The sequence below is a fragment of the Ambystoma mexicanum genome, chromosome 1p (genome assembly GCF_040938575.1).
Source record: "Ambystoma mexicanum isolate Mex_15411 chromosome 1p, UKY_AmexF1_1, whole genome shotgun sequence".
NCBI lineage: Eukaryota > Metazoa > Chordata > Amphibia > Caudata > Ambystomatidae > Ambystoma > Ambystoma mexicanum.
The window spans coordinates 596,702,065-596,726,909 of NC_090921.1; the positions used below are offsets into that span (position 1 = coordinate 596,702,065).

General features: G+C 44.1%; 1 protein-coding gene across 3 annotated transcripts in view; it reads left to right on the forward strand.

The window, feature by feature from the left end:
- The window catches only part of ACER1 (alkaline ceramidase 1), a 542,852-nt gene that overhangs the window by 487,955 nt on the left and 30,052 nt on the right, over positions 1 to 24,845 (forward strand). For all 3 annotated transcript variants that reach the window (XM_069649550.1, XM_069649551.1, XM_069649552.1), the window contains one exon: positions 24,547 to 24,685. In XM_069649550.1, coding sequence (XP_069505651.1) covers positions 24,547 to 24,685 — 139 coding nt within the window. The remainder of the gene's footprint in view (positions 1 to 24,546; positions 24,686 to 24,845) is intronic.

Sequence of the window (24,845 nt, forward strand, 5' to 3'; positions counted from 1 at the left end):
AAAGAGGGGACTTCCCAAAGAGGTTCAAAAGGTACTCGACAAAATAATGGGGATAGAAGCAAAGGGTTGGGTGGAGATACAATCTAATATTACACATCACTGTAAATGGTTGAGAGAAAAGGATAAGGAAGTGGCCCAGCGACTTCAGTCAGAGGAAGCAAAACAAGTACAAAAGAAATTAGCAAAGATATCAGTGGAAGGGCCCCTGATCGCTGCATTACAGATCCACAGACAGAGACGAGGGCAGTGCAGGCAGACATGAGAACAGCTGCTACGTGGACAGGAGGGTAGGGCTGGAATAGTGGGTTTCAACCCAATACTAAGGATGGCCCAGGGAGTATACGTTTGTGGAAGGGGGGTTCTGCAGGCCCCCGAGGAGGATGGGGAGTATTTGTCTTTTCCACAGATGCATCCTCCAAGTGCCAACAGTCTGGCGGCATACGCAGCACACCCTGCTCCTCCACCGGTGCCTCAAATACCTAATAGTAATACGATCCCCAATGGTATGGTTACACACTATCGGGGAGAGAGTGTCCAGCGGGGAGGGGGATCCCTTTTGTTTTCCCTGGGACAAATACCTATCCAGATTAGGACAGCCCACAGAGACTTCATGCGTCCCCAGTCCTGTCTGTCACTGCCGATCCAGAAGATGAACCCTTGGTGGGCGTAGAGATAGGTGGCAAACCCTTTATTTTCATGGTGGGCACAGATGCCACCAAATCAAGGGACTCTCTTCTTTATCAGGAGAAATCATGGACATGCAGGGCTTCTCTGGGGCCGTGAAACCTCCCCTGTTAACCTATTGGGACGAGATGTGCTCAGTAAGCTCAACATGACTCTCATTTACCACAAGAGGTGTGGTGTTCTCCACATAAGAACCATGGTAATTATTCATGCCCTAGGAAGTGAGCTGTCAGCTCGAGGAGTACCGCTACATCCAAACCTGTTTGTTTACGGATTGACTGTTGTTGCACGCAATTCCAAACCTAGGAGATGGGTGCTGGAGAATACCCTTCGACTTTATCTTTAGACCTGCGGTACCCCACGGGCACGTTGGAGGGACAATCCTCATGCTAGATATTGAAGGAGTGTTGGTGTCAAAGACTAAAATCGTTCTGATAGCGATATACCCAGATGGAACGCAGTGACGTACACTGTTATGCATTGATCCAACCAAGCCATTAAAGGACAGGGCAGTGCAGGCAGACATGAGAACAGCTGCTACGTGGACAGGAGGGTAGGGCTGGAATAGTGGGTTAAACACTGAGCTGTTTGAAGACAGGGGTGACGTAGGGGAGATGGTTATGGCAGTATCTGTTCCCTGTCAGATTATGGTCTAATATCAGCAGGACCCGTGCCCCATGTTTGTTTTGTGAAAGACTAGTCCTCATGATATGTAGGTCTCTGCGAAGAGTTGTCCCAATACGTATCACCCTCAAACCAGGCACAGTGTTACCCCAAGTTAAACAAGCAGAGGAAGGGATAAATGACACCATCAATGCGCTCCTACATCAAGGGATTATTGTACCGTCCAATTCACCCTGTAATATGGCTATATACCCTATTAGAAAATCAAAGGGTCCAGTTGGAGAATGGTTCAAGATTTGCGCCATCCGAACGACATAGTGCAGGCAGAATTTCCGGTGTCCCGAACCCCACCACAATATTCTGCAATATACCTAAGGCAGCTACCCACTTCACGGTCATCAATCTCAAGTATATGTTCTTCTCTGTGCCTTTACACCCAGATTCTTAATATCTCACCACGTTTACCCATGGCGGAAATAAATTCCAACAGACTAGGCTGCCCGTGGGTATTGTGAGTCGCCCAGCATTTCCAACAATCTGCTGCGTGCAGATTTGGGCAACATGCACGTTCCCAGTACCATTATCCAGTATGTGGACAATTTGCTGGTTCGCAGCACAAGTGAGCAACAGTGCAGAGCCGATTCTATCATCCTTTTGCAACTACTAGCTGACATGGGTTACAAAGTGGACAGAGGAAAATTGCAGTATTGCCAGCAAGAAGTATTGTACCTGGGTCATCTCATTTCAGTCCACGGAAAACTAATTACACCTGACCATGCAGCGACTGTGCACTTCACACCACAGCCAACGACAGTCAAAGAAATACTCACATTTCTGGGATTATGTAACTATTGCAGGGCCTGGATTTTTAATTTCAACACATATACAACCATTTTTGCTGGCGCTCAAAGAGCCCAAAGGACAAAAACTAGTATCGACTTTACGGAGGAGATGCTCACTAGTTTCAAAGAGCTGAAGGAAGTTATTACCACAGCACCAGTGTTAGCTACCCCTCACTACAGGACTTTTATCTCTTTTCACACTCTGACGGCCAAATGATGACAGCTTTGCTAACACAAAAGATCACAATGGGCCACAAACCCCAGGCATATTACATTTCTATGTGAGCAAGCGCTTGCTGCTGCTGCATTTGCCATAGGGAAACCTGCAACAATTACCATGGGGTGCTCAGTAACTTTGTTTATGGGACACGTGCTTTCTGCTATTTTAGAAAGTTCTAAATCCACGCTCACTAAACAGCGAGCATCCGCATACGAGATTATATTGTCTAGCCCCAACATCCACGTAATATGCTGCAAAATAGTGAATCCCTCAACCTTTTTGACTGAACGTATCACTGACGATGACGAAGTTGATGACTGTGCCACCTATGAAGGACCAGATGAAGACACTCCGCCAGCACGCGACTATGTGCCTAAATGAAGGAGAGGGGTTTTTATTTGACGGGTGGACCACCATTTATCAAGAGACAGGCCAAAGACACACAGGTGTGGCTGTGGTCCGCTTAGTAGATTGAGAGTATGAAACCCTAGTACAAAAGAGGTTGCCCATGCATTATTCGGCCCAGGCAGCAATCTGATAGAAGCACTTAAAGCATCTCAGGGGTGTAGATTTACTCTGATCCGGTGTGCGTCACCACTATTATGCATTCCGGTATGGCTCAATGAAAAAGGAGGGGATTTAATAGAGCAGATGGGTCCCTCATGCAGCATGCCACCCTACTAAACAGATTAATATATGCCCTATCCCTGCCCACATTGGTAGCAGTGCTGAAGTGCGCCACCCAAACTAACCACACAGATTAAATGTCTCTCGTAAACGCACAGTGGCCAAACATGCAGCGTATCTTCCCATACCCGAGATAGCTGAATAGACATAGATAGGCATAGGTTGCAAATATGCCAGTGCAGTTGTCGCCGCCATATACGTCCTTACCAACCATCGAGGTAATTGAATTACAGGGGCGGGCTCCCCAGGAGGGGAAATTGTTGTGGTAGAAGAGGGTGTGCACAATCCCCTACTGACTCATTGTGGAGGGAGAGTACTACGGGAAAGGTGGTTATGCCATATGAGTGGATGGTCGTTGCATTTGAGCAACTCCACTATGTTTCTCAAGTTTCCAAACAACATATTGCTGCAGTCATAAATCTTTCAAAATATGCCATTTTATTTTTAAAGAAAATATATCATTATGCCTCACTTTTCCTACTCGGCTGAGGAACTCCCTGCCTATTCTAAAAGGTAAGGGAACACACTCTAAAACAGGATAACTGGTCCTCATACTGAACAACAAACACATAAATAAAAGGTATGGCAATTCACTATGACACTGAAACTATGAAATGTCCTCAATGACCTTGTAATGTCCTGGGTGATCTCCCTTCCCCGAGATTTAAATTCACTCCATGAAAAATTTTAAACCCTGGAAAGAAAATATCTTAACTTAGTTTAAAGTCAAAACAAACATTCAACAAATTGTTCCAATGGTAACAAATCTCTTTTGGGTGAAGTCCTCCACTTTTATTATTATTTTTATTTGTATCTGGTTTAATTAAACATTGACAAAAAAAATCACACTTTTAGGAACATATACAAGAAAGCATAAAATCTAAAACAGTGTTATCAAAATATTTCAATTCATCTCTCTCACTCTTAAAATCTTTCCATCAAAAAGCACAGAACACATCCCTAAACAATACAAATGTATAAAAGAACTCATATCAACTAGAACTACAACAAAATAAAATTTCGTACCCAACAGGTTCACAGCCCTATAATTAGCGATTGAATGATGGTTAAAAAACAAATTGGGGATAAACTCAAGGCAGTATTCACGCCCCACATAAGTCTAGACCAAAAGAGATTTTGAGCACATCCAGGTTCAAAATATATCTCTGATTTGAACAGTCTGAATCTAGTTGATCTAAAGTGGGGACAGTCAATTACCAAGTTTCTTAATGTTTTCAGGTGTTCATTATTATGGCAGAAACGACAATTCAACTGTTGGACCTAATGCCTAAAATGATGCCCAATACTTGGTCCATTCCCTGGTTGCAAATTGATTGAGCCAAAAGCGCATACAAAGTGTGCGTGCTTTGTTGCATCGGAAACGTTTTATATATGTGCAAAGGTGGTGCCTCTTCCTAGGCAATTGGGCATATTCCCTGTATAGACTAAAGGTTCCTTTTGATTTCAACAGTGCTGAGCCAATCATGACTGTACCATTTATTTTTCCCACTACTTGACGATTGATGAGTTCCTCTTCACTTGAATAAATATCACGAAGAAGAGAACACATCCTCAGCCTATATAAATTAACAGATTTAGAGTATGATTCCACCAACATTAGTCCCAAGTCAACAAATAGTGAATTACAAGGCGGGTTTAGAAATGTTGCTCCATCTAAGAGCTGCCTCCAACGGTATCTGGTATATAAGGAGATTAGTCCCAAGTCATGCCTAATGATGGCGTTTGGCATAGAACTAGAAAAAACACTTTTCACTTCTAGGAAAAATAGCCACAATGGTAATCGTGGGCCACAATGCTTTATCACTCCCACAGGTAGATGCGCCACAGTTCAAAGGAAATGTAATAGCCACACTGTTCTTGGTTAACAGTTAGGGCTTACTGTATTATAGTTGCGACACTCAAAAGGGTATGTTTGTCAGGACGTATTCTTAATACTGCTACTTCTACTCCAACAATGATACTTCTACTTGTTTCACCATGAGAAAAGACATCTCTTGTTTCATAGTATTTCTCCTTGGCTTTGCCAACTGCAATGTAGCATCTACTGCCAATCAGATATACCTCTATAGTTCCAATACTTTAAATTACTGCCACAGCTTCAGTGACCTTTGGACAGACTTCGACAAGATACATTTTCAAATTATTTCAACCTCCTCAGGTGGGCAAGACACCCTTCCTTTGAATAGCTTTCTTCAAAGGGGCAGCTTCTTTGCCTTTCTTGCCACAATGGTAATCTGGGTTTGTCTTCAAGACTCGACTCACTTTTCTCTGTCTGTGACCGTCTTGGGCATTACAGGTTGAGTCTACTTTGGGATAGTCTTTACAAGCTGCCAATTCCCTTTCCCCAACTTCACCTTTGCCTTTTTCCCAGCTATCAGCCCATACAATTACCCAGAAGCCTTGGTGCCGCTCTCTTAGCTTCAGGTAATACTGGTGCACTTGTATCTTAGGCCTTTTGATTGTTAGTAACTTCACAATGTAGGTGGATTGCTCTAAAATCTGTGAAAGGGTCAGCTTCGCGCTTAGTATAGGGTACCTCTTAACTTAGGAAACGCTTGTACTCTTCAGTCGTTTATACTCTTGTAAATGAAAGATATGTCACTTTTATACAAAGTATAATGTTCAGTCTTTCAGGAGAAACCACAATTAGGCACACACGACCACTCTTTGATGTAATTTTCAAGCTTTAAAGGTGGTTGCATAATTGTATTCCTGTAGAAGCAAAGGGTAGAGTTCAGGCCTCCTTGGGGAATCACAATAAGGCATACGCGACCATTCGTTAATCTATTTTTTTCAACAGTAAAGATTGTGACTTTGATATTGTCACTGTTGAATGTTCTGCAATGGTCATCGCAGTGTTCCCTTTTCTTAACTAGGGACACACGACCACTCTCTGAACAATAATAGTCTTCGGGTTAGTGGAACAATGGGTTTTAATAGCGTTAGCTTCCTATACGAGCAAGAAGCTTTTTACTTTATACGTATGTGTTACAGTTCCATTGTTCAATGAACTCTGAATACAGCGGTCCACTTCTACTCGCAGAAAGTCTCAGGCGAGTAGCAAAGGATCTGGTTACTGTTACCAGCAAGGCTCACGCAATGCTTTAGAACACTGTGCTTCACTCACTGACTTCTGATGTGTTTGCTCTGCATGTTGCACTGCTTTCCTGACTTTTACTACAACTTCTACTTGTTCTGGCTTGCTGGGGACCCACGCCCTTCTCCTGAACAGGTGTCTCCGGTCCGGCCACACGTCTTGGGAGTCTCCTCTACTCCCGACACCCTCAACATAATTGCTTCTTGCCTCAGTGTTCGGCACGCCAGCAGCTCGGCAACCACTGCAATCAGTATCACATGAGGGAAACCGTTTCTTCCGCACGTCTCCCGCTGCACAGCCTCTGCACTTCAGAGTTTGGGAGGGCAGGACTCTCAGAACATGCAGGTGAAATCTGCTATCTCCACGTTCCGGTGCCCTTCTTGTTCCCCTACCTGTGCCGGGTTTGCCAGCCTAGTGCCTTCCTTTTGCTTCTACTACTGCAGCCTGCACTGCAGCCAACATTCCAGCTCCGTTCACTCATTCCTCCTTTATCTCCCTGGGGGGGCATTTTATGCCTCCCAGGTTCAGTAATAGTCTTCAGGTGTGGGCTATTAGCCTTAATTGCCTAATTACTGCAAATGCTACTAGGCTTAATTGCCTGACTTTGACAACTGCATGCCTCTTCAGCCCTCTTCCTCGTCTCAGTCCCTCTAGGATTCTGGGACTTGCAATTTCTTTCAGCAAAGTTAGTTTCTTCCACATTTGAGTTAGGTAGATTTAATTCCCTTAAAGTTATTAAGAGATAGGTTATGAAGATTAGCTGTTAGAGGAAGGTAATTTATTAAACACATTTCCATATCCCGTCACATCGTACCCTTGGGATTGAGGAAGGTGTTTAGTGTAAAATAACCCAAAAGACCTTTCTTTTGGTAAGTTTGCTCAGATTTTACAAACGTAGGTTCACAACCTTAGATCTAATATGAGCTTTACAGATATTAAAATGACAATAAACCCTTACCTCTTTAGGTATCTTGGGAACATTACTCCTTACAGAGGAAGGCTACTGTGTCTCGCCCCATGAAATCTGCTCACAACCCTGAGCCTTGTCTCCTCCCAGGTGATCCTCCTGAAGTACACCACCACTAGTGTTGGGATCAGGAAGCATCTGCCTTCGCCTGGCCACCTGGGTGGAGACTTTAGGCAGGGTTTCAGTGAGTGATTCATAGAATTCTTCACAACATACAGGACTGGCTTGTCCCCAACCTGCAGGAAATGCTGAATGTGTTTATTTTTTACTGTACTGTACTGTGTGCCAGAGCTATAGTACTGGGCAAACACTCTGGACAATATGAGGCACCCTGCCCCACCCTACTGGGTTGTTCCGGAGCTCCATATCGATTACGAAGACATGTGCAAACAGTGCAACAAGTATTGATCTCTCATTGTGGTGGTATGCCCCTTCTCCCGTTGGATCGATGCTGGGTCAGATGCTAAGTTCCTGGTGAGAGAGGTATTTCCTCGATCGGGTGTGCGCGACACTTTAAGATCGGATAATGCCATGCACTTCTTTAATGAGCTGTTTAAGGAGAGAACAGCCTTTTTGATTTATTGGGCATAAAGCATAAAATGTGTTCAATTTACTAAGCCCAGGCCAACTGCGTAATGGAATAGATCAATGGCTTCTTAAATGCAAAACTATCCAAGTTGTGTGTTACCCTCAGGAAAAACTGGGTCCATTGTTTGCCCTTACCCCTGTTTAGCATCAGAGCGCAGCCCTGTAAGGATCACCACCTATCCCTCCACGAAATAGTGATGGGCCGGTGTATACACACGCGTGTATCATTTGTATTTGTCGGTTTTGATGCACTCAATCAAAGTTATCTCTCAACAGATAGTATTGTGACGAGGGGAAGAAGAAACTAGCGCTGCACCGGAACACACAAGCTGGCCACCCCTTCAGCTGTCACCTGGAGACTCAATTTATGTTAGAAACTTTGTCCGCAGGTGGAGTGAGCCCAGATATAACGCTCCCTTCACGGTCGTGTAGGCAACTCCATTTGCGGTCAAGGTAAAGGAGCTGCATTTTTTGGGAGCACTTATCGGATGTCCGACGAGCCCCTGATGCCGCTCGCTCCTCTTCTAATTTGGTACAATACCAGCTGACAAATAGTGTTGTTTTCAATCATTTTGCATAAACATATTTAAAGTGGTGCACTCTTCTACAAAGAATAACTGAAAAAATCAAGGTCTATATATATGCTTTGTTTTTCTAGCACAACAAACATACCTCATCTACACAACCTATGTTCCGCGCACTCAAGTACCCACAAACGTTAGTATTTGTTGACATCATCATGAGTATTACTAATACACGTGTTTCTTTTCCTTCACTATCAGGAATGTACAGCACTTTTAAAAGAGTTACTGTGCGGTATCGCTCACATTACAATTGTGTGCTGTATATAACAGTGATGATAGGTTTCTTTGCATTAACAATGTCTATAGGTTTTACACATTTTATATAGTGGAGGCATATAAAGGAGGCGTGCGATAGCTGGGAATGTTTACAAGTGAGTGTAGACATAGAAGCGAAGGTAACAATTGACATATATTCTGAATCATTACTCATTGTGCAAAGAAGTAGTACTGTTATAGGGCTACATAGAATTAAAAGAGAAATGTACACCAAAAGAAAAGATGATGAATACAGAGGCCTTGGTTTAGAATGGAGGACGTGCACCATCCTGAATTTAGTAATATGTGGTACATTGACATGCACTCAGTGGGGAAAGTGAGGGCAAATGGGAGCTGCTATTTGTGCTCCCTGATTTCCCCCATGCATTGGGGGCCCCCAAAAGGTTACTACCCCAAAAAAAGCTCTCATTGGACATGCAGTGCTTAGGCCATTTAGAGTTGTGCAGAGTGCAAAGCTTGTTTTAGGCGCATGGGATTCGACTTGTGTTGTATTAAGACAGTGAAAAGTGTGCCAAGAACAGTAAAGACCCATAGTGTATGCCGCATTCACTCATAAAGATTGATGGTGTATTATTGGAGGCCTGGTGGGGTTTGGCAAAGGTTCATATGGGAAGTAAACAACCTGTATCAAGACCTATGGACAGCACGCATTTCTAAACTAACATAGTTAGAAGCAAAAGAATCTCCAGTGCAGGTGCAAGTGCAAGAAGAATACCAGGTGTGCTTCCAAGGAGTCACAAGTGTTCCTGTAGGGAATAATAAAATATGTAACAAGACTTTGCTTATTCCAGATCTCAAAAAGGGTATTGCAACACTTATGGATATGTACTTGGTGTGCAGTCAGCAGGCATATTTGCACCTCCCACCATCATGGAGGGGCACATGTTCGTTGTGCACCCTGCATTCAGTGATCCTTGTGGTTCCTGAGGCGCATCTTGTGACAGCACCAAACAGTGGCGCAAAGAAACCCGAACACCCAACACCCCAGCCTCCACAACGAAGAACAAATAAACTCTCACTCAGATAACATAAGAGGCGTTCAAACTACTTGTCTGAGGACTCTTCCAAATTGCTAAAATAAATCCCTGACAAATATTGGCTATAAAACAAAGCTCAAATGGTCTTCATGTCAATATAGCTACCAGGAGTGCAGGCAGCCACAAATGCAAAATGGCGGCAAATAGTGAGGTGGAAAGTGACCCCCCTGGCCATTTATACAGAGCAAGAACTAAATTCCCTCAAGCGTGAAAAGAGGGCGATTAGGTTGATGAGACTTCAGAATCACTACGTCCTTGACCTGCTCCCCGCAATGGAAAGGGGGTTTGTAGGAAAATCAGATTATCATGTTGTACCTACCTACCCCGAAATAATGCAGAAAATGGGTCCCTGATGCACATTATAGGGGCCCCACACAAGTTGAATACGAATATGCAAACCGAGGGTGGAATTGGCACAGACGATTGGCTCGATAACATGTTCTTGTGGGCGCCATCCTCGATGGGAGCACTGGTGAAGATGCTGGTCCCTATTGAAGTGCTCCTGTTGGAGATGTTCTGGACGTACCAGATGATCCTTCGACGCTGCATAATGTCACTCCTTAATAGCGCAATGATGATGGTTACAATTGGGGTAAGTGGCACTCTTCATGGTACAAAAGATGGGCAGGCCCAAACGGATGATCCTAGCAAACCCTGTATGGTGAGGCTCGAACAAAGTATTGACCCCCCCCTCCCAGAGCAGTGATTACGGCCCAACCAGACCCAGAGAATTGCACTGAGCATTGAGTAGATTTAGCAGGTGATAGAGGATGCATTTACCCTAAATGTACTCTGAAACGGTATGCCCAGGCAGGAGAAGGTTTGCATGATGTATGTCGAGTTTGGGTGCCAAAGGAAGGGATGTACAGGTATGAGGCAGCACAAAGAATGACCTGGCTAGTTAATGTAGGATTAACTAAAGGGGGTGAATGTTGGGATGCATGCCCAGCCCCTTTGTCCCCCCAAGTGGTTGAGACTGAGAGCAATACGCTAAGAGTGTGCACACTTAATGGCACGAGGTGGCGGGGGGGACGGGAGAGGTGTATAGAAGGGTCAATAGTATGTAGAACATTGTAGGAAGTGTAGAGTCGGTAGACGGTAGGCTTTTCAAGCGGTAAAAAAAGTATACTGAACCACTGCCATTTTGGAAATTAGGCCCAGCACGGCCAGGCGAGGACCCGGTACTAAAAAATAATGGATGTAGGCCTCAGGCCTAGCCTCAGCAAGAATGCCAACCTCCATCCCTGTTCTCATCCTAGGCGATAAGCTAGAAGATCATTCTATCAATAAAGACAGAGCCCTTCTTTGTCTCACAATGCAGGCACATGTAATCTTAAAGGAATGTGCACAGCAAAGCACGGGTAGGTTGCACCTGGTTCTGAAGTGAGATCTTCAGTTACTTCAGTACTTCTGAGATTATTTGTATAATATTAGATTAATAATGTTTTTGAAGGTCTACTTAGCAAGCAGGCTTGTGTTTAAATGTATATCTTTAAAGGCATGGTCTAGTAAAAAATGTTATTGTCCCTACGGGTCGGCCATGTTTTTTTAAGCCTAAGTGGCTGGACCTTACCCGAGTTTTCGTCCATTAAACGCACGCGAAAACAAGCACCAGGGAGCCGCCATTTTCTGATAATCCTATCTTTTCCCCCATCGCCCTGGCTGACCTGCTTTTGCGGCACTAAATCAATTCCCCCGCCCCTGAGCCTGTCATCAGCAGACTCGTACCGCCCATTTCCCAACGCCAAAGCACGTCTCGTGTCAACATTCTCTGCGCTTCAGCTAATGACGTGTCGCCATGGAAATGGCAGGACGCCTCTTTCCTCAATGAGTATAAACAGACGGTTTCACAACACACAGCAGCATATTTTCGATTCCATTCCTCTCTCTGTGTTACTTTGAGTATTCTGTGACTCGTTTCAGTGCTCTGGTCAGCTACCTTCGCCGCTTGTAGCTCGTGTGAACACCTGTACCATCTCGGTAAATTATTTTACTCTTGTTTACCACACAATGGCTACAATAATGCCCTACATGTACGAGCCCGAGTATACCGAGGAGGAACTACTGGAAAGGGAAGCACGCGAAAACGATGGGGATTCGGACGGCAGTTGGCAGGACGAATCAACAGATGAAGAGCCTGGGCCTAGTCGAATGGACGGCGTCTCCACCTGGTGCACATGCAATCGGTGCAAGCTAATGCCAACTGAGGACGAGAACTGCTGCTGCCGAGAAAACTCGGGATGCCTGGCCTACATTTCGGAAGGCGAGCCACAACCGCAATGCATCACCGAGCTGCCAGACTTCAGGGCAGCCTGCCTCACACGGGCCGTGTTGAGAATAATGATGGTGCTTATGCACGAACTTCGCGCAACTGTTCGTCCTCGTAATCCGAGTAACGAGTAAGTATACTCTGCTTGTCATGCCACTCCTATTTCATGTTCTTCTACTATATCCAAAATTACATCTACATATCATTGTAACGCATGTAAGTCGTTGAATAGTGTGCATTGTCTAGATAGCATTTGTCCGTGCAGAATGCCATTAGTTACAAGAATTGTCATTGACAACAAACGTTTATTAAACTTATCTTGGTCATTTAAAAACAGTTTGTTTCATTCCTTTTCACAGGTGGTACAGGCTGGTGGCCTATCGTTCCTTTACATGGTGGCTCCACGGGAGGCTTGGACACCGCGTTCGAAGAGTGATACCCGCATGTGCCGTTCGTGCCATTAGAGAAACGTTCCCAAGTGACAGCGGTCAGTACAGGGGATTTTCTCTCGCTGTGCTGCAACCTGACCTGTATAATCTTTAAAGTCTTGTATTTTTGTGTCATGAAAATAAGATACAAAATAAAACACCACATATATTTTAACGTTTGTTTCGATTTTTTAAATGAATCAAGTGTGTCTCCATTCAAGGATGGACGTCAGACATCTGTGCTCCGAATGGGTGAAGGTCTGGTCGCTGTGAATCAGGGTGGTCACTATCTATCTAAGCTAACATAACATATTCTCGATAATGCATGCACTAAATAACACTTGTTCAAAGTCTTTCAGTAGGTTATATCTCTATAAAAGTCACACATATATCTATACTAACAATTACCATTGGATTATACAGGCCTTAGGGTCTTGACCACTAATACACCGGTTGAAGTGTGGGTCTGTGCTCACAAGAATCTCCGGTATGTGGCATTTGTTATTGATAAGCAATGATATACTATCATTGATATAAAGGCGGTTCGCGCCGGTGGGTAAGCGCTGGCATGGGGGGCTGTCACGGGCGCGAAAGGCCAAGGTGCCAAACTACATGTACACTTCAAAAGGTGTCCCACGCCAAGGGGCCATCGGTCACATGGCCTCCTCAGACCCCGTGTCTCCAGGCAGGCCTCCCCTGATGCATGCAGGCCGCCCCCCTGCAATCCACATAAGTGTGTCTCCATTCAGCAGTCTTCCTTTGCCTTATCTGCACGCCCCAGGGCCATCCATCCTACCCCCCTGTATCAAAGGCGGTTCGCGCCAGTGGATGCGCGCTGGCATGGGGGGCTGTGACGGGCGCAAACGGCCAAGGTGCCAAACTACATGTACACTTCAAAAGGTGTCCCATGCCAAGGGGCCATTGTTCACATGGTCTCCTCAGACCCCGTGTCTCCAGGCAGGCCTCCCCTTCAAGCAGGCCGCCCCCCTAATACCACGACACATACGTCATTCATTCACAAACACACCCCAGTTTCTAATACTTTAAAAACCACTCGATATGTCTCATGAGAACATCTTTGTGCTTTGCAAGTCAACTCCTGAACGTGCTACCTGGGAACCACTGAGATCTATGCTAATCTGCTCGTCATCGTGCTATCCGTGAACTTCTGTGACCGCTTCGAGCATACCTATTAGTGCGCTACCTGTGGCCATCCACCTATTCTCCCGCAACATACTGCTCTGCTTGCTGAATCCAACTGTTTGCTGGTCAAGGTAAGGCCATGTATCCTGGTCATATTTCGCAGATTTTAAAATTTCTATCTATTTGCGAGTAGAGTACCCAACAGTGGTATGTTCATTGGTCTCATTGCTATTCACTTGAATTTCCATTGCTATGCTATCAATAGATCTATTTATTTTCATCTGTGTCAATTGTCATCGAATTGCATCCTTCGGGGGTCCAGTCTATGATGTAAGCATGTTTCCTTCTCGTGCAATACAGAACATCCAAGGGATGAGTCACATGTTCAGTTTTTAGTCACATCATTTATACATTTCTGCAACTTATGCAAATACTAAGCCGCACATAATGAACTGGTATACTTCCTGCGACCAAAACAAACCTTGCATTGATCATTGTATGATTCATTTACTTTTGTATCAAATCTTTATTCTTGAAGATTGTATAATAATGTCGATATTTACTTTTCAGATTTATCAACAATGCCTGCCTGTTCGATTAGCGGCTGCCCTTCGAAGACCCATGCAAAATCTGAAGGCACTACAATGCATGTATTCCCGAAAACTGTTGATCGAATAAGAGAATGGGTCAGACATTGCGGATATCCACTGGATGAGCTGGAAAGTAGAGTCCAACAAGTCTTACAGGACAAGAGGGGTGATCGATACCGCATCTTCAGCCTGCACTTTTCCTTGGACATGTACAAAACATCTTGGGTAACAAAGAAGAATAAACAGCGAACGACACGGAAATTGCTCAAACGCTATTCCCACTCTTTTCGACCACATTCCGCCACTGGTGAGTCAAGTGTCCGGATTTAGCTTTAGGTCTTGCGGTAGTGTGTAGGTATCCGAACGGATTAATTGATATTGTAGGTGTTCTATCCCTTGTAATAATTTCGATATTGATATGATTGTATAGTTTTTTGAATAATGACATTTACCAATATATTCTTTTTTCGATTTCATAACCCACAAACGCAATGCATATATATGGGAACAGGGAACTGTGCTGTATTGAGCATTTTACAAGTATTCTGTCGCCTTACATGGCTATTTTTAATATTGACATTTCATTATCAATCATTAATTTACCTTTACAACTTCTTGACTATCCCTTGAATCTGAAGCAAGAACATTCTACATCCTTGACGTGGTTGCAGTTATCAACCACTTCTAGCGCGTATCAGGTAATCTTACTAGGCTAATCCGCTACAGACCTGTTTTATGCATGTCAAGTAATATTTTTATTTTATCGTGTAATCATTTTACCGAATGTTTGGTTAGTGCTTTCCAATTGATATACACCTTAGTTATCGTCCACTGGTGTTTGTTTTCGGTTATAATTAGTGCTATCCATACTAATGCAAGTACTGTCTTTCAGGGAGATACTGAAGCGTCCGCCAAATCTACAACATTTCTAGATGTTCTTCAACAGCAGGAGGTATGGATACTGACAGCTCCATCGAGCGTCATCATCAGAGCTGGAATTCTTGTTGTTTGATTGTTCTACACAATGTTTCATTCGTGGTTAGCCGTTGATATGTACCTGTGCTGTCGACCCAGGTGTGTTATGTTTTCACTATTGTAATCCTCACTAATGCAAGTACTATGTTTCATGCAGTTGATGGAGTGTCAACCCCTGCACTTGATGCAGAGCCTGACATTCAAGTAATTCCAGGGGAAGTGGAAGCGGGACCATGCGTATACGAATCGGCGCAACAGCTTTCGGAAGTGCGCACTACATTTGCAACATCCATAGATATTCTTCAGCAGCACGAGGTATGGCTAATGACTGCTCCATCATGCGTGATCATATAACGTGATTACATTTGCTATACTTTCTTCCCTATTAACACAAGTGCTGTGTTTCAGGGAGACGACGAAGCTTCCACTACAATCACAACATCCAATTTAGATGATGCAGATGTAAATAAATCGGAGAAATAAGTCGATGAAATGTGATCATATTTAGATTTTCCTTGATTCTTTTGGACAATGCATCATTTGCGGTTATCTCTTTATATGTACCTGTGCGTTCGACCCCAGGTGTGTGTTATGTTTCCAATATTGAAAACCATACTAATCCAAGTACTGTGTTTCAGGAAGACGACGGAGCTTCCACCACAATCACAACATCTCATTTAGATGATGCAGATGTAAAGGAATCGTTGAAATAAGTCGATGAAATGTGATCATATTTGGATTTTCCTTGATTCTTTTGGACAATGCATCATTTGTGGTTATCTCTTTATATGTACCTGTGCCGTCGACCCCAAGTGTGTGTTGTGTTTCGAATATTGAACAGCATACTAATGCAAGTAATGTGCTTCAGGGTGATGCGGATGCCTCCTCTCCAATACAACCATTAATGGCAATCCATGCAGAGCCAGAGGTATGGATACTGACAGTTCCATCGAAATAGATCATCACTGGTCGAATACTTGTCCTTTGATTGTTGCACACAATGTTTAAATCGTGTTTGGCTATTGAGATGTACCTGTGTGTTCGTCCTCACATGTGTTTTATGCTAACAATATTTTGATACATAGTAATGAAAGTACTATGTTTCAGGGAGACGATGGAGCCTCATTCCGTGCTGTCTATGCAGATACAGAAAATATAGTCGTTGCAGCGCAAGAGGAAGGGAGGACATGCGGAAACTAATCGGAGCTACAGCGTGCAGATGTTGAAGGTCGAGTCAAAAAAGTTGCAAAAAAAAAAACAAAAAAAAAGGTTTGTTACAAACAGTTCATAACTTTAAAAAAATGTTTGTGCTGGGGACTATTTTATGTTTTTTTCCAGTCAATTCTACTACACTCCATCTTGTGTTTAAACTGAACATCCCTTTTCCAATCTCTCCTCCAGTTACCCGTGGGTGTCAGAACTATACACACACAGACAGTGAAGCGAATGAGAGATGTGGCTTGCCAGACCGTGTACACTATGGAGGAACTATTAATTGAGGCGAGGCGTGTTCAGGCTCGAGATGCTCATGTCCAATGGCCAGAACATGAATTAACTGTGTTTGGAGACGACAGCAAAGTTGCATTGGACCATAGCTACAGTGCGACCGCACCACCACAAGATGATGTTATTGAATGTATTGAAGATAGCTCTGAAGTAGTTGCAGATCAATTTACACAATCTACACCCGCCAAAAATTTGCCACCAAAAAACATGTCGACATTGTTGTGTTCTCCCATCAATGTTGAAGTAATAGATGTCGAAATGACAGAATGAACCAGCCGCAGCATCCATAGACGCATCAGAACTTGATATCAGCGATATTACTTTCCAATAAGTTGAAATCTCCACAACGTCACAGGCCGAAAAAACGTTGACGCAGGATGACAGTCTAATGAAAGAGAGCAAATACATTGTATTCGACAGTTGTTTGATGGAAATTATAAGTATGCTGAAATGTGTGCATTCCATTAGAGGGAAAGTATGTGGGAAGCCATTGATTAATGTGACTCGTCAAATAAAAGGCAGTAATGTCAAAATTAATGCCGCCTGTAGATTAAATCATAGGTTCTCATGGTCTGCACAACCGATGCTGGGGAAACTGCCAGCAGGCAATCTACTGTGTGCAGCTGCATCACTTTTTAGTGGCTCCAGTTTTAGAAAGTTAGAGGCTTTCTTTCAGTTTGTGGGACTCCATTTCATTTCTAAAGCGCTGTACTACATATACCAACGTGATTATCTGTTTCCGGCCATTAGTGATGCTTGGAAAATTGAACAATTGTCTCTAGCAAGTACATTTGAAGGCAAACGATTCAGGCTAGCCAGCGATGGACAGTGCGACAGCCCTGGATTATCTGCCAGCTACTGCACCTACCACTTTCAGGACATGGATAGTAAGAAAATTGTGAGTTCGGTGGTCGTGCAGGTAACACAATGTACATCGTCAGTGGCCATGGAGAAACTAGGATTTATAAAATCAGTGGAATATCTACAATCAAGGGGAATGCACATCGACCTCATAGCCACGGATAGACACGTTTCAATTGCCAAGACAATGAGAGAGCAGTTCCCACATATTAAACATCAATTTGACGTATGGCATCTTGCTAAATCAATCAATAAGAAAATCTCGGCTGCAGGGAAAAAAAAGGTTTTGAAAGTATTTTGCAGTGGTCCCATTCTATCACCAACCATCTTTGGTGGATCTCAAAAACTTGTGAGGGGTCAGTGGAAATACTACTTGAAAAATGGCGGTCACTGATGCACCACTGTACCAACGTTCACCGCTCGACAGCTAATGAACATTTCCACCAATGTGAACATGGCCCTTTGTCCCCAGAGGAGGCATGGAAGAGGAAGTGGTTGATTCGATCTTCACCGATACACAAAGCCATTGAGAAGATTGTTTTCGACAAATCTCTATCGAGAGATTTGAGAGGACTGACAGAATTCTGTCACACAGGAGATTTGGAGGTGTTCTACAATATATGCCTAAAGTACAGGCCAAAGCGCTTGCATTTTAGCTTTCGGGGCATGAAACATCGCACTCTACTAGCGGTCTTGGTCCATAACAGCAATGTCGGACGTGAACAATCTAGGACTAGAGGTAAAGTAAGGATGCCTCGCTACACTAAGGTGTTTTCAAAACGACGTAAGCAATGGGTGATCAAACCAATCTATGATGAAATGCAGTTCGACTTTGTGAAAGGCCTTATTGTTGCTTTGTTAGAGAAGCACAGATATGGAATTTTGGACGTTTCTGTGCAGAGCAGTGATCCATTGCCACTGAACATTGCGATTGTGCCATGCCCACCCGAAGCACAGCTGATTGTGAAGTACAAATCCCGGTTTAAATAATTGCAATACGATTGTCTTTTTGTAAATAAATGTTATTGTACAGTGTACCTGTAAACCTAACCCCTACCTTCACCATCATGGGTGGTGAACAAGCTGGGTGTCATCTTTGAATTCTCTCTATTCACCTCACATATGTGTAAGTATATATTTTTCTCATGTCTCATCTCATGTAAATGTAAATGCTGCGCACTGTTAACTGAGGGGAGGCTTGCGTATTGCAAATAATAAAACAAACAAACAAACAATAAATCTCACTTTTAACTCAACTCCTGTGGTACTTTATACTTTCCCTGACCTTCCGCAAAAAATGAAATGTCTCAATTTGGGCTGCAAAGTTTGCAGACAACGGGGACAAAATTGGGGTACTTAGAACGCACCAGCCAAGCGGGCCGTGGCATTTGGGAGAGAAGCCAGTTCGCATTTGCACATTGAGGCGCACTACATAGACGGATTCTAAACTTCAAGTTCTCACAGATGCCTATACTACCTGATGTTGCAAATAAAGAATGCGAAGGACAGCGCCCAGATGAGGCCCACAAGTCGCACTGGAAGTATAAGGGTCTATTGTTTTTTGACCTTGAAACAGGGACCATGCCGAAAGAACTACATTTGAAGGGAGTGCGCAATAACGTAAGAGACGATAAGGCAGAAAATTCAGAAACTAGACAGAGTTTCATTTTAGATCAGTATACGAAATATCGTTGTCAAGAGCACGGTCCGTTTTACAGACTGCATTACGAAGAGACACAATGGAAATTTCAAATATAATGTAAGTAAATCTTTACACGCTTTTATACCGGAATGAAGATTTCATGAATAAATGAATGAATGAAGAGCTAGGGAAAGCAAGTAAAACGTGTTTGTAGTGGGCACATGGGCGTGCAGGTCCACTGGTATCACCGATCTCGGTCCTTTGCCCAGCCACTTTTCCCTGCACTGCCTACCTGCACTACAGGACTGTCTCTGTATCCTTCAGCCCTTTCTCCCGGCATTTACCTTGCACTTGCCACCAGCTGGCCCTATTATTTAATTTGTATTCAACTAACCATGTACAGCCCTTCCCATGCGCGATCAGAAAGGCACCTGGCCTAGTAGGATCGTTGTCTGTCTGCCCTTGTTCCCCACCTGCCTCGTCACGCCTAGAAACACTTGAGTATAGGCGCGTTACAAATGCCATATCATATATCATATCATTCCTCACGCATGTAGACTAACTGTCGTTTATCATTGTGTGTTTTCCTCGATTTATCTTGTTACTTTTCGCATTGATTTTAGAGACGAACATACTCCATTGAACTATCCTTGCAAGCAAATAGTTTCTGATCGGCCGTAATAAATAAAATGAGTAATATTAATGAAGTTCGGCTAGCGAGACTAATTATAATTTTTTTGTTTTCATAACAGGTATTTGATCCCATTCTGCCACTGCCATCTGTTTGAGACACCGGCGGATGGATTCTTCAGCAGGCACCTGCAGCTTCGTGTCAACAACTCAAGCATGATCACCATATTATGGGACGATCGCCAAGGGCCCACATGCCCTTACGCTTTACTAGTGGCTTAAAGCAACAGATCAACCTTTAGGCTGGATTAGTGCCTAGTTGATGGAACAGCCTTGCGTTCACCGTGCTTCCAAAGTGATTCTTTTTACGAAAATGAACACCCTGTGTACCATAAAGGAACAGCGCGTGACTCAAGATGAAACGGAACAGTTATTGCGGATACAGATAAAAGAAAATAAATGGCTTTCGGAGTTCATATGGCAATTGCTGAATATTCTCTAAACATTGAATGTCAAATAAATGTGCTTTACCAAATGTACCGTGTTGCTGTTTCATTTTAAAGTACAGTTTCATATTCTGAATTGTGGCGCGCTGTGTTGTGAGTTGATCTGTGTTGGCTTCCGGGTTCTGTGTGGAGTTGCGCAGAAGACTGGGCGCGTTTGCCTACGCAGCACAGTAACGTCACGGAGAGAGGCGGGGAATATGAATGTTTTGATAATGTCAGGCTCAGGGGCGAGGGAATTGATTTAGTGCCGCAAAAGCAGGTCAGCCAGGGCGATGGGGGAAAAGATAGGATTATCAGAAAATGGCGGCTCCCTGGTGCTTGTTTTCGCGTGCGTTTAATGGACGAAAACTCGGGTAAGGTCCATAGGAAAGTTTTCTAAAATCGAGCCACTTAGGCTTAAAAAACATGGCCGACCCGTAGGGACAATAAAAATGTTTACTAGACCATGCCTTTAAGGATCTTATATATGAATATACATATTTTTTATTTGAGAGTTTATATATCTTATACAATACTCCAATAATTCATGGAATTTCTTCCGCAACTATGGCGTTTGTGCATTATGGTAAAAACAAACATATGTCCTTGAGTGGGACTACTGACATATACTGGTCCAGCATTCGTGGACTTATGTTGTTACACTGGCTTTATTACTGCATTATGGGGAAAGCCAATATGAGTATGTTCTTATGTGGGGATACTGGCATATATTGGTACAGCCAGCCTGTTCATGTCTTCTTACATCAGCATAGTGCATTATGGCCAGAGCCAAATTAACTTCTTCTTACGTGGGTATACTTTCATCTAGTGGCATAAGCAGCATCGAGTTGTTTTCTCACACTGGCATTAGTGCATTATGGACAAATCCAACCGAAGTTCATTCTTGGGAATACTGGTATATATTGGCACAGCCATCTTGGGCCTGCTTTCTTACAGTGGCATTATGGGCAAAACTAGCATGAGTGTGCTCTTATGTGACATTACTTGCATATGTTGCCACATGCAGCATGAACGTGTGTTCTTACACTAGCAGAATACTGTCAAAGCCACTTCCCACAGTTCCTTCCCCAGGAGTCTCCTCACCTTGGTCTTCACTGTGACTGGCGACTTTCTGTCTTCTCCTCCGGTCTTTCGGGGTTCTCTCCTCTTCAGTATCCTTCTTAAGGAGTCCTTTCCCCTTCTTGCGTTCGAAGAGATAGGGGCGGTCTCCTCCGGAGGCCACCTTGACCGTTATTGGAATAAACCGTCAGGTGAACCCTGGGGAGTCCGCCCCTCCCAAAACAGGGAAAAAGCCAGTAAGGCAGAAAAAACCCTGTGAGGCTGCAGGCGAGGATAGATTGGAGGAATTGCGGATCCAGAGGCTTTAAAAGTCTTGAGGTCAATGTCCAGTTGATACTCCAATGGATGACAGCTACCGGACTGTGATTCCTTGGCTTGGATGAAGGAGCCCTGGGAGAGGCGATGGAGTGTGGAGCCACAAAGGAGAACTTCTATGCTTCCGAAGGATCAAACATAGGCACAGAAGACTGCAAACGGAGGTAAGTTGTTTCGATAGACAGGTAAAGGTATGGGGAGAGAGAGAGAGAAAACTCGTGAGCAATAGAGAGCAGTAGTGAGTCCGTGAGAGTAAGAGAGAGTGAATGCGAGAGAGTATGAATGAGAGTGCGAGTGAATGCTGGAGTGCGCGAATGAGAGAGCGAGTGAATGCAAGAGAGTATGAATGAGAGAGCGAGTGAATGTGAGAGTGCGAAAGAAAGAGGGGGTGAAAGAGAGGGATGGCAAGACCGAGGGAAGCCGGAAAAGACCCGGAAAACCGGAACCTCGCCGACGGGGAAGACAGGTACCAGCCGAGCGAGGTAGAGGGTACTACGGGGGGCAAAGCTAGGCTGGAACCGATGACCAGATAAGGGGAAAGGAAAGGAAAGGCAAGAGAGAACGGCCATCGCCTAACGAGAAGGCGAAGGGCCGCGGAGATTAACCGAGAAAACAAAAGAGGAGCTCGGTATGTCAGGAACGGTAGTAGGCACAAAATCGAAAGTCAGCATAGCGAGTTGCAACGCGACTCGCAGGGGGCGTGGCTTCCTTAAATGCAGCAGCAAAAAAAAGACTGGACCGCTCACAGACAGACTGTTGGGACCTAGTAGCGCCTCCATCTTGCCCATAACTTCCACGGTCTCAGCAGTGTGACAAATACTGGCATATGTTATGGGTAAAGGTATCAAGAAACTGTATTGGAAATTCTCCTGTGTACTGTTGTTGACTTTGCATCTACTGAATTCTTTCATGTGTTATACTAGTTTAGTTTATTTATACTGCACCGAACCCTGTGGTAACTGGGCGTCGGAGACTTAGAGCAGGTTACAACAGAATATAGACATACAAGATGATAACAGTAAGTGCAGTTGACCGGGTTTACATGGTGGTCGAGAGGCAGACACAGGATAAAAGTACATTGATTAGTGTTTCAGACAATGGTAGAGTTCTTGTTGGCAAGCCAGGACTTAGTTTTTGCTCTGAAGGGTCCAAAAGGATGGTTCTGCTCTAAGGTTCAAAGGTATAGCGTAGCATTGTTTGACAGCTAGGACAGGAAAGCTGGAGCCGCCTGCTTTTTTTAGGGAGAATTTGGGGATGCACAGGAAGTGAGAGTACAACGTTCTGGTTGGTCTAGTTGAAGTGTGTTTGTTGAACTTGTCTGCCAGGTATTTGGGGGCTTCATTAGAGAGGCATTTGTGGATGGTGACGAGAGATCTAAGGGTAATTCTGTCTCGTACACAGAGCCAATGGGTGTCTTGTCTGAAGCTGGAGATGTGTGAGTGCCACGGGATACTCTGAGCCGCTCTGAGGGCATTATTCTGCACCATCTGTAGTTTGTTAAAATTGCGCTCTAAGGTGCCAAGAAAGAGAGTATTGCAGTAGTCCATTTTTGAGAGCACTAGCGTAACAGGAGTCCAGTTTGTTTAGCTGTGGTTGTGAGCCGACGAGAAGGAGCTCAGTTTTCTCGTCGTTGAGGCACAAGCCGTGTTCTGCCATCCAGGCTTGGATCTCCAGGTAAAGGTTGTTGATCCGTATGGAGTCCTCTTCATAGCAACCTGATAGGGAGATGAGAACCTGAGTATCGTCAGCATAATTTGTGTATGTGACACCTAGGTTATCAAGGCGGTCGAAAAAAGCTTTGTGAAGATATTGTATAAGGTCTGTGAGACGCACAAACCTTGTGGGACGCCACAGGGGATGGGGATGGGGTGGGCTGAAGCCCCCGGTGAGAAGACCCGGGTGGTTTGGTCGGCTAGGAAGGATTGGACTCAGACGGTCACCTGGCTGTAGAAAGCAGCTGAGGCCGTCAGATGTTCCTACAAAACCAATTGTACATTTTATGACGTTTTACAGTTTTTCACAAAAAGTGTGCTATAAATGCTTCATTTTGCACCATTATTTAAAAAGAAGTGAGGTGGGCAGAGGGGCTGAAACACCACTTTCTTAGTTGGGGCTCTGACACTACGCTTGGCAACTCATGCACATTAATGCACAATATTCTAGCCCTTCCACTGAAAGAAATTACCAGCCGTTATTGGAAATTGCTAGGTCTATTTATGTACACTGGGGAGATGCAGCATGTCTGTGTTTGGGGAGAGGGGAGTTGCAGATGTTTATCGGATCCATATGTCGATGTGGAACAAAGGAAACGACATAATAGTTAAAAATAAATTGCTCTCATTAGATAGATACTCCGAAAGGGGTTTGCGTGTCTTTTTCTGAAGTTTGCTTGCGCTTGTAAATTAAAGCTGTCCAAATATTAGACCGACTTTGTAAAACTGAAATCACATCATGACCGAGATTTCTTTTTCTGGTTACAGGGGCCTTCATGCACTTTTCTCGTACACTTTGGTTAATTTTAGTGGACCACCCACAACTTTAGATGCGCAGTGATATTCACATTTGAAACGTATGCACCACTGCAGTATTGTGCACTTCCCCATACCCCCACGCCACAACCTGTGCTATAACATGACCAGTTTATGTCTGTACTCTTGAAAGCAATGCAGGAAGTGAAACCTTGATGTTGCTGCACTTCCTGCCCCTTCCTTTTCTTCAGAGATAGGATTTAGTGCTGAGGAATCACCCGTTTGTAAATTGATACATTCAAGTTCTGTCAACAAAGTGCGAATTTCCACATGTGACCATGTGACATGAAATTGTTGTGGCTTTTGCTCCTCTTGAAGACTACGGTTTTCTTTCCTCCCCCGTTCTCCCGTGTGCCCCCATCACTGAAGAAGCGCCACGTGTTACAGGGAAAGCATGGTGGCAGGATGCAGTTTGCTGCAAGTTTCTCTGTATTGTTGAAGTCCTCACTCTGTTTCTTTGACTCTAGGGATCTTCTCTGCCTACTATCACATGACACTGAGTTACCTGGGACAGCTGCTCGATGAAATCTCAATCCTATGGATTCTGGCGGTGGGATACTCCATCTGGTTTCCACGACCCCACTTCCCCAGCTTCATCAAGGACAGGTACAGTGGGCCAGTCACTTTAGGCGCTGAACGCGGCCGAGGATCGACGCTTAGAAGCAAAATCAATTTACTATGCGGTAAATTCATGTGATGTGAAATAGGCAGCTGGTGTCCTGTTGGGGAAAAGATTGGGGGGCATACACACTTGTTCATTACCAAA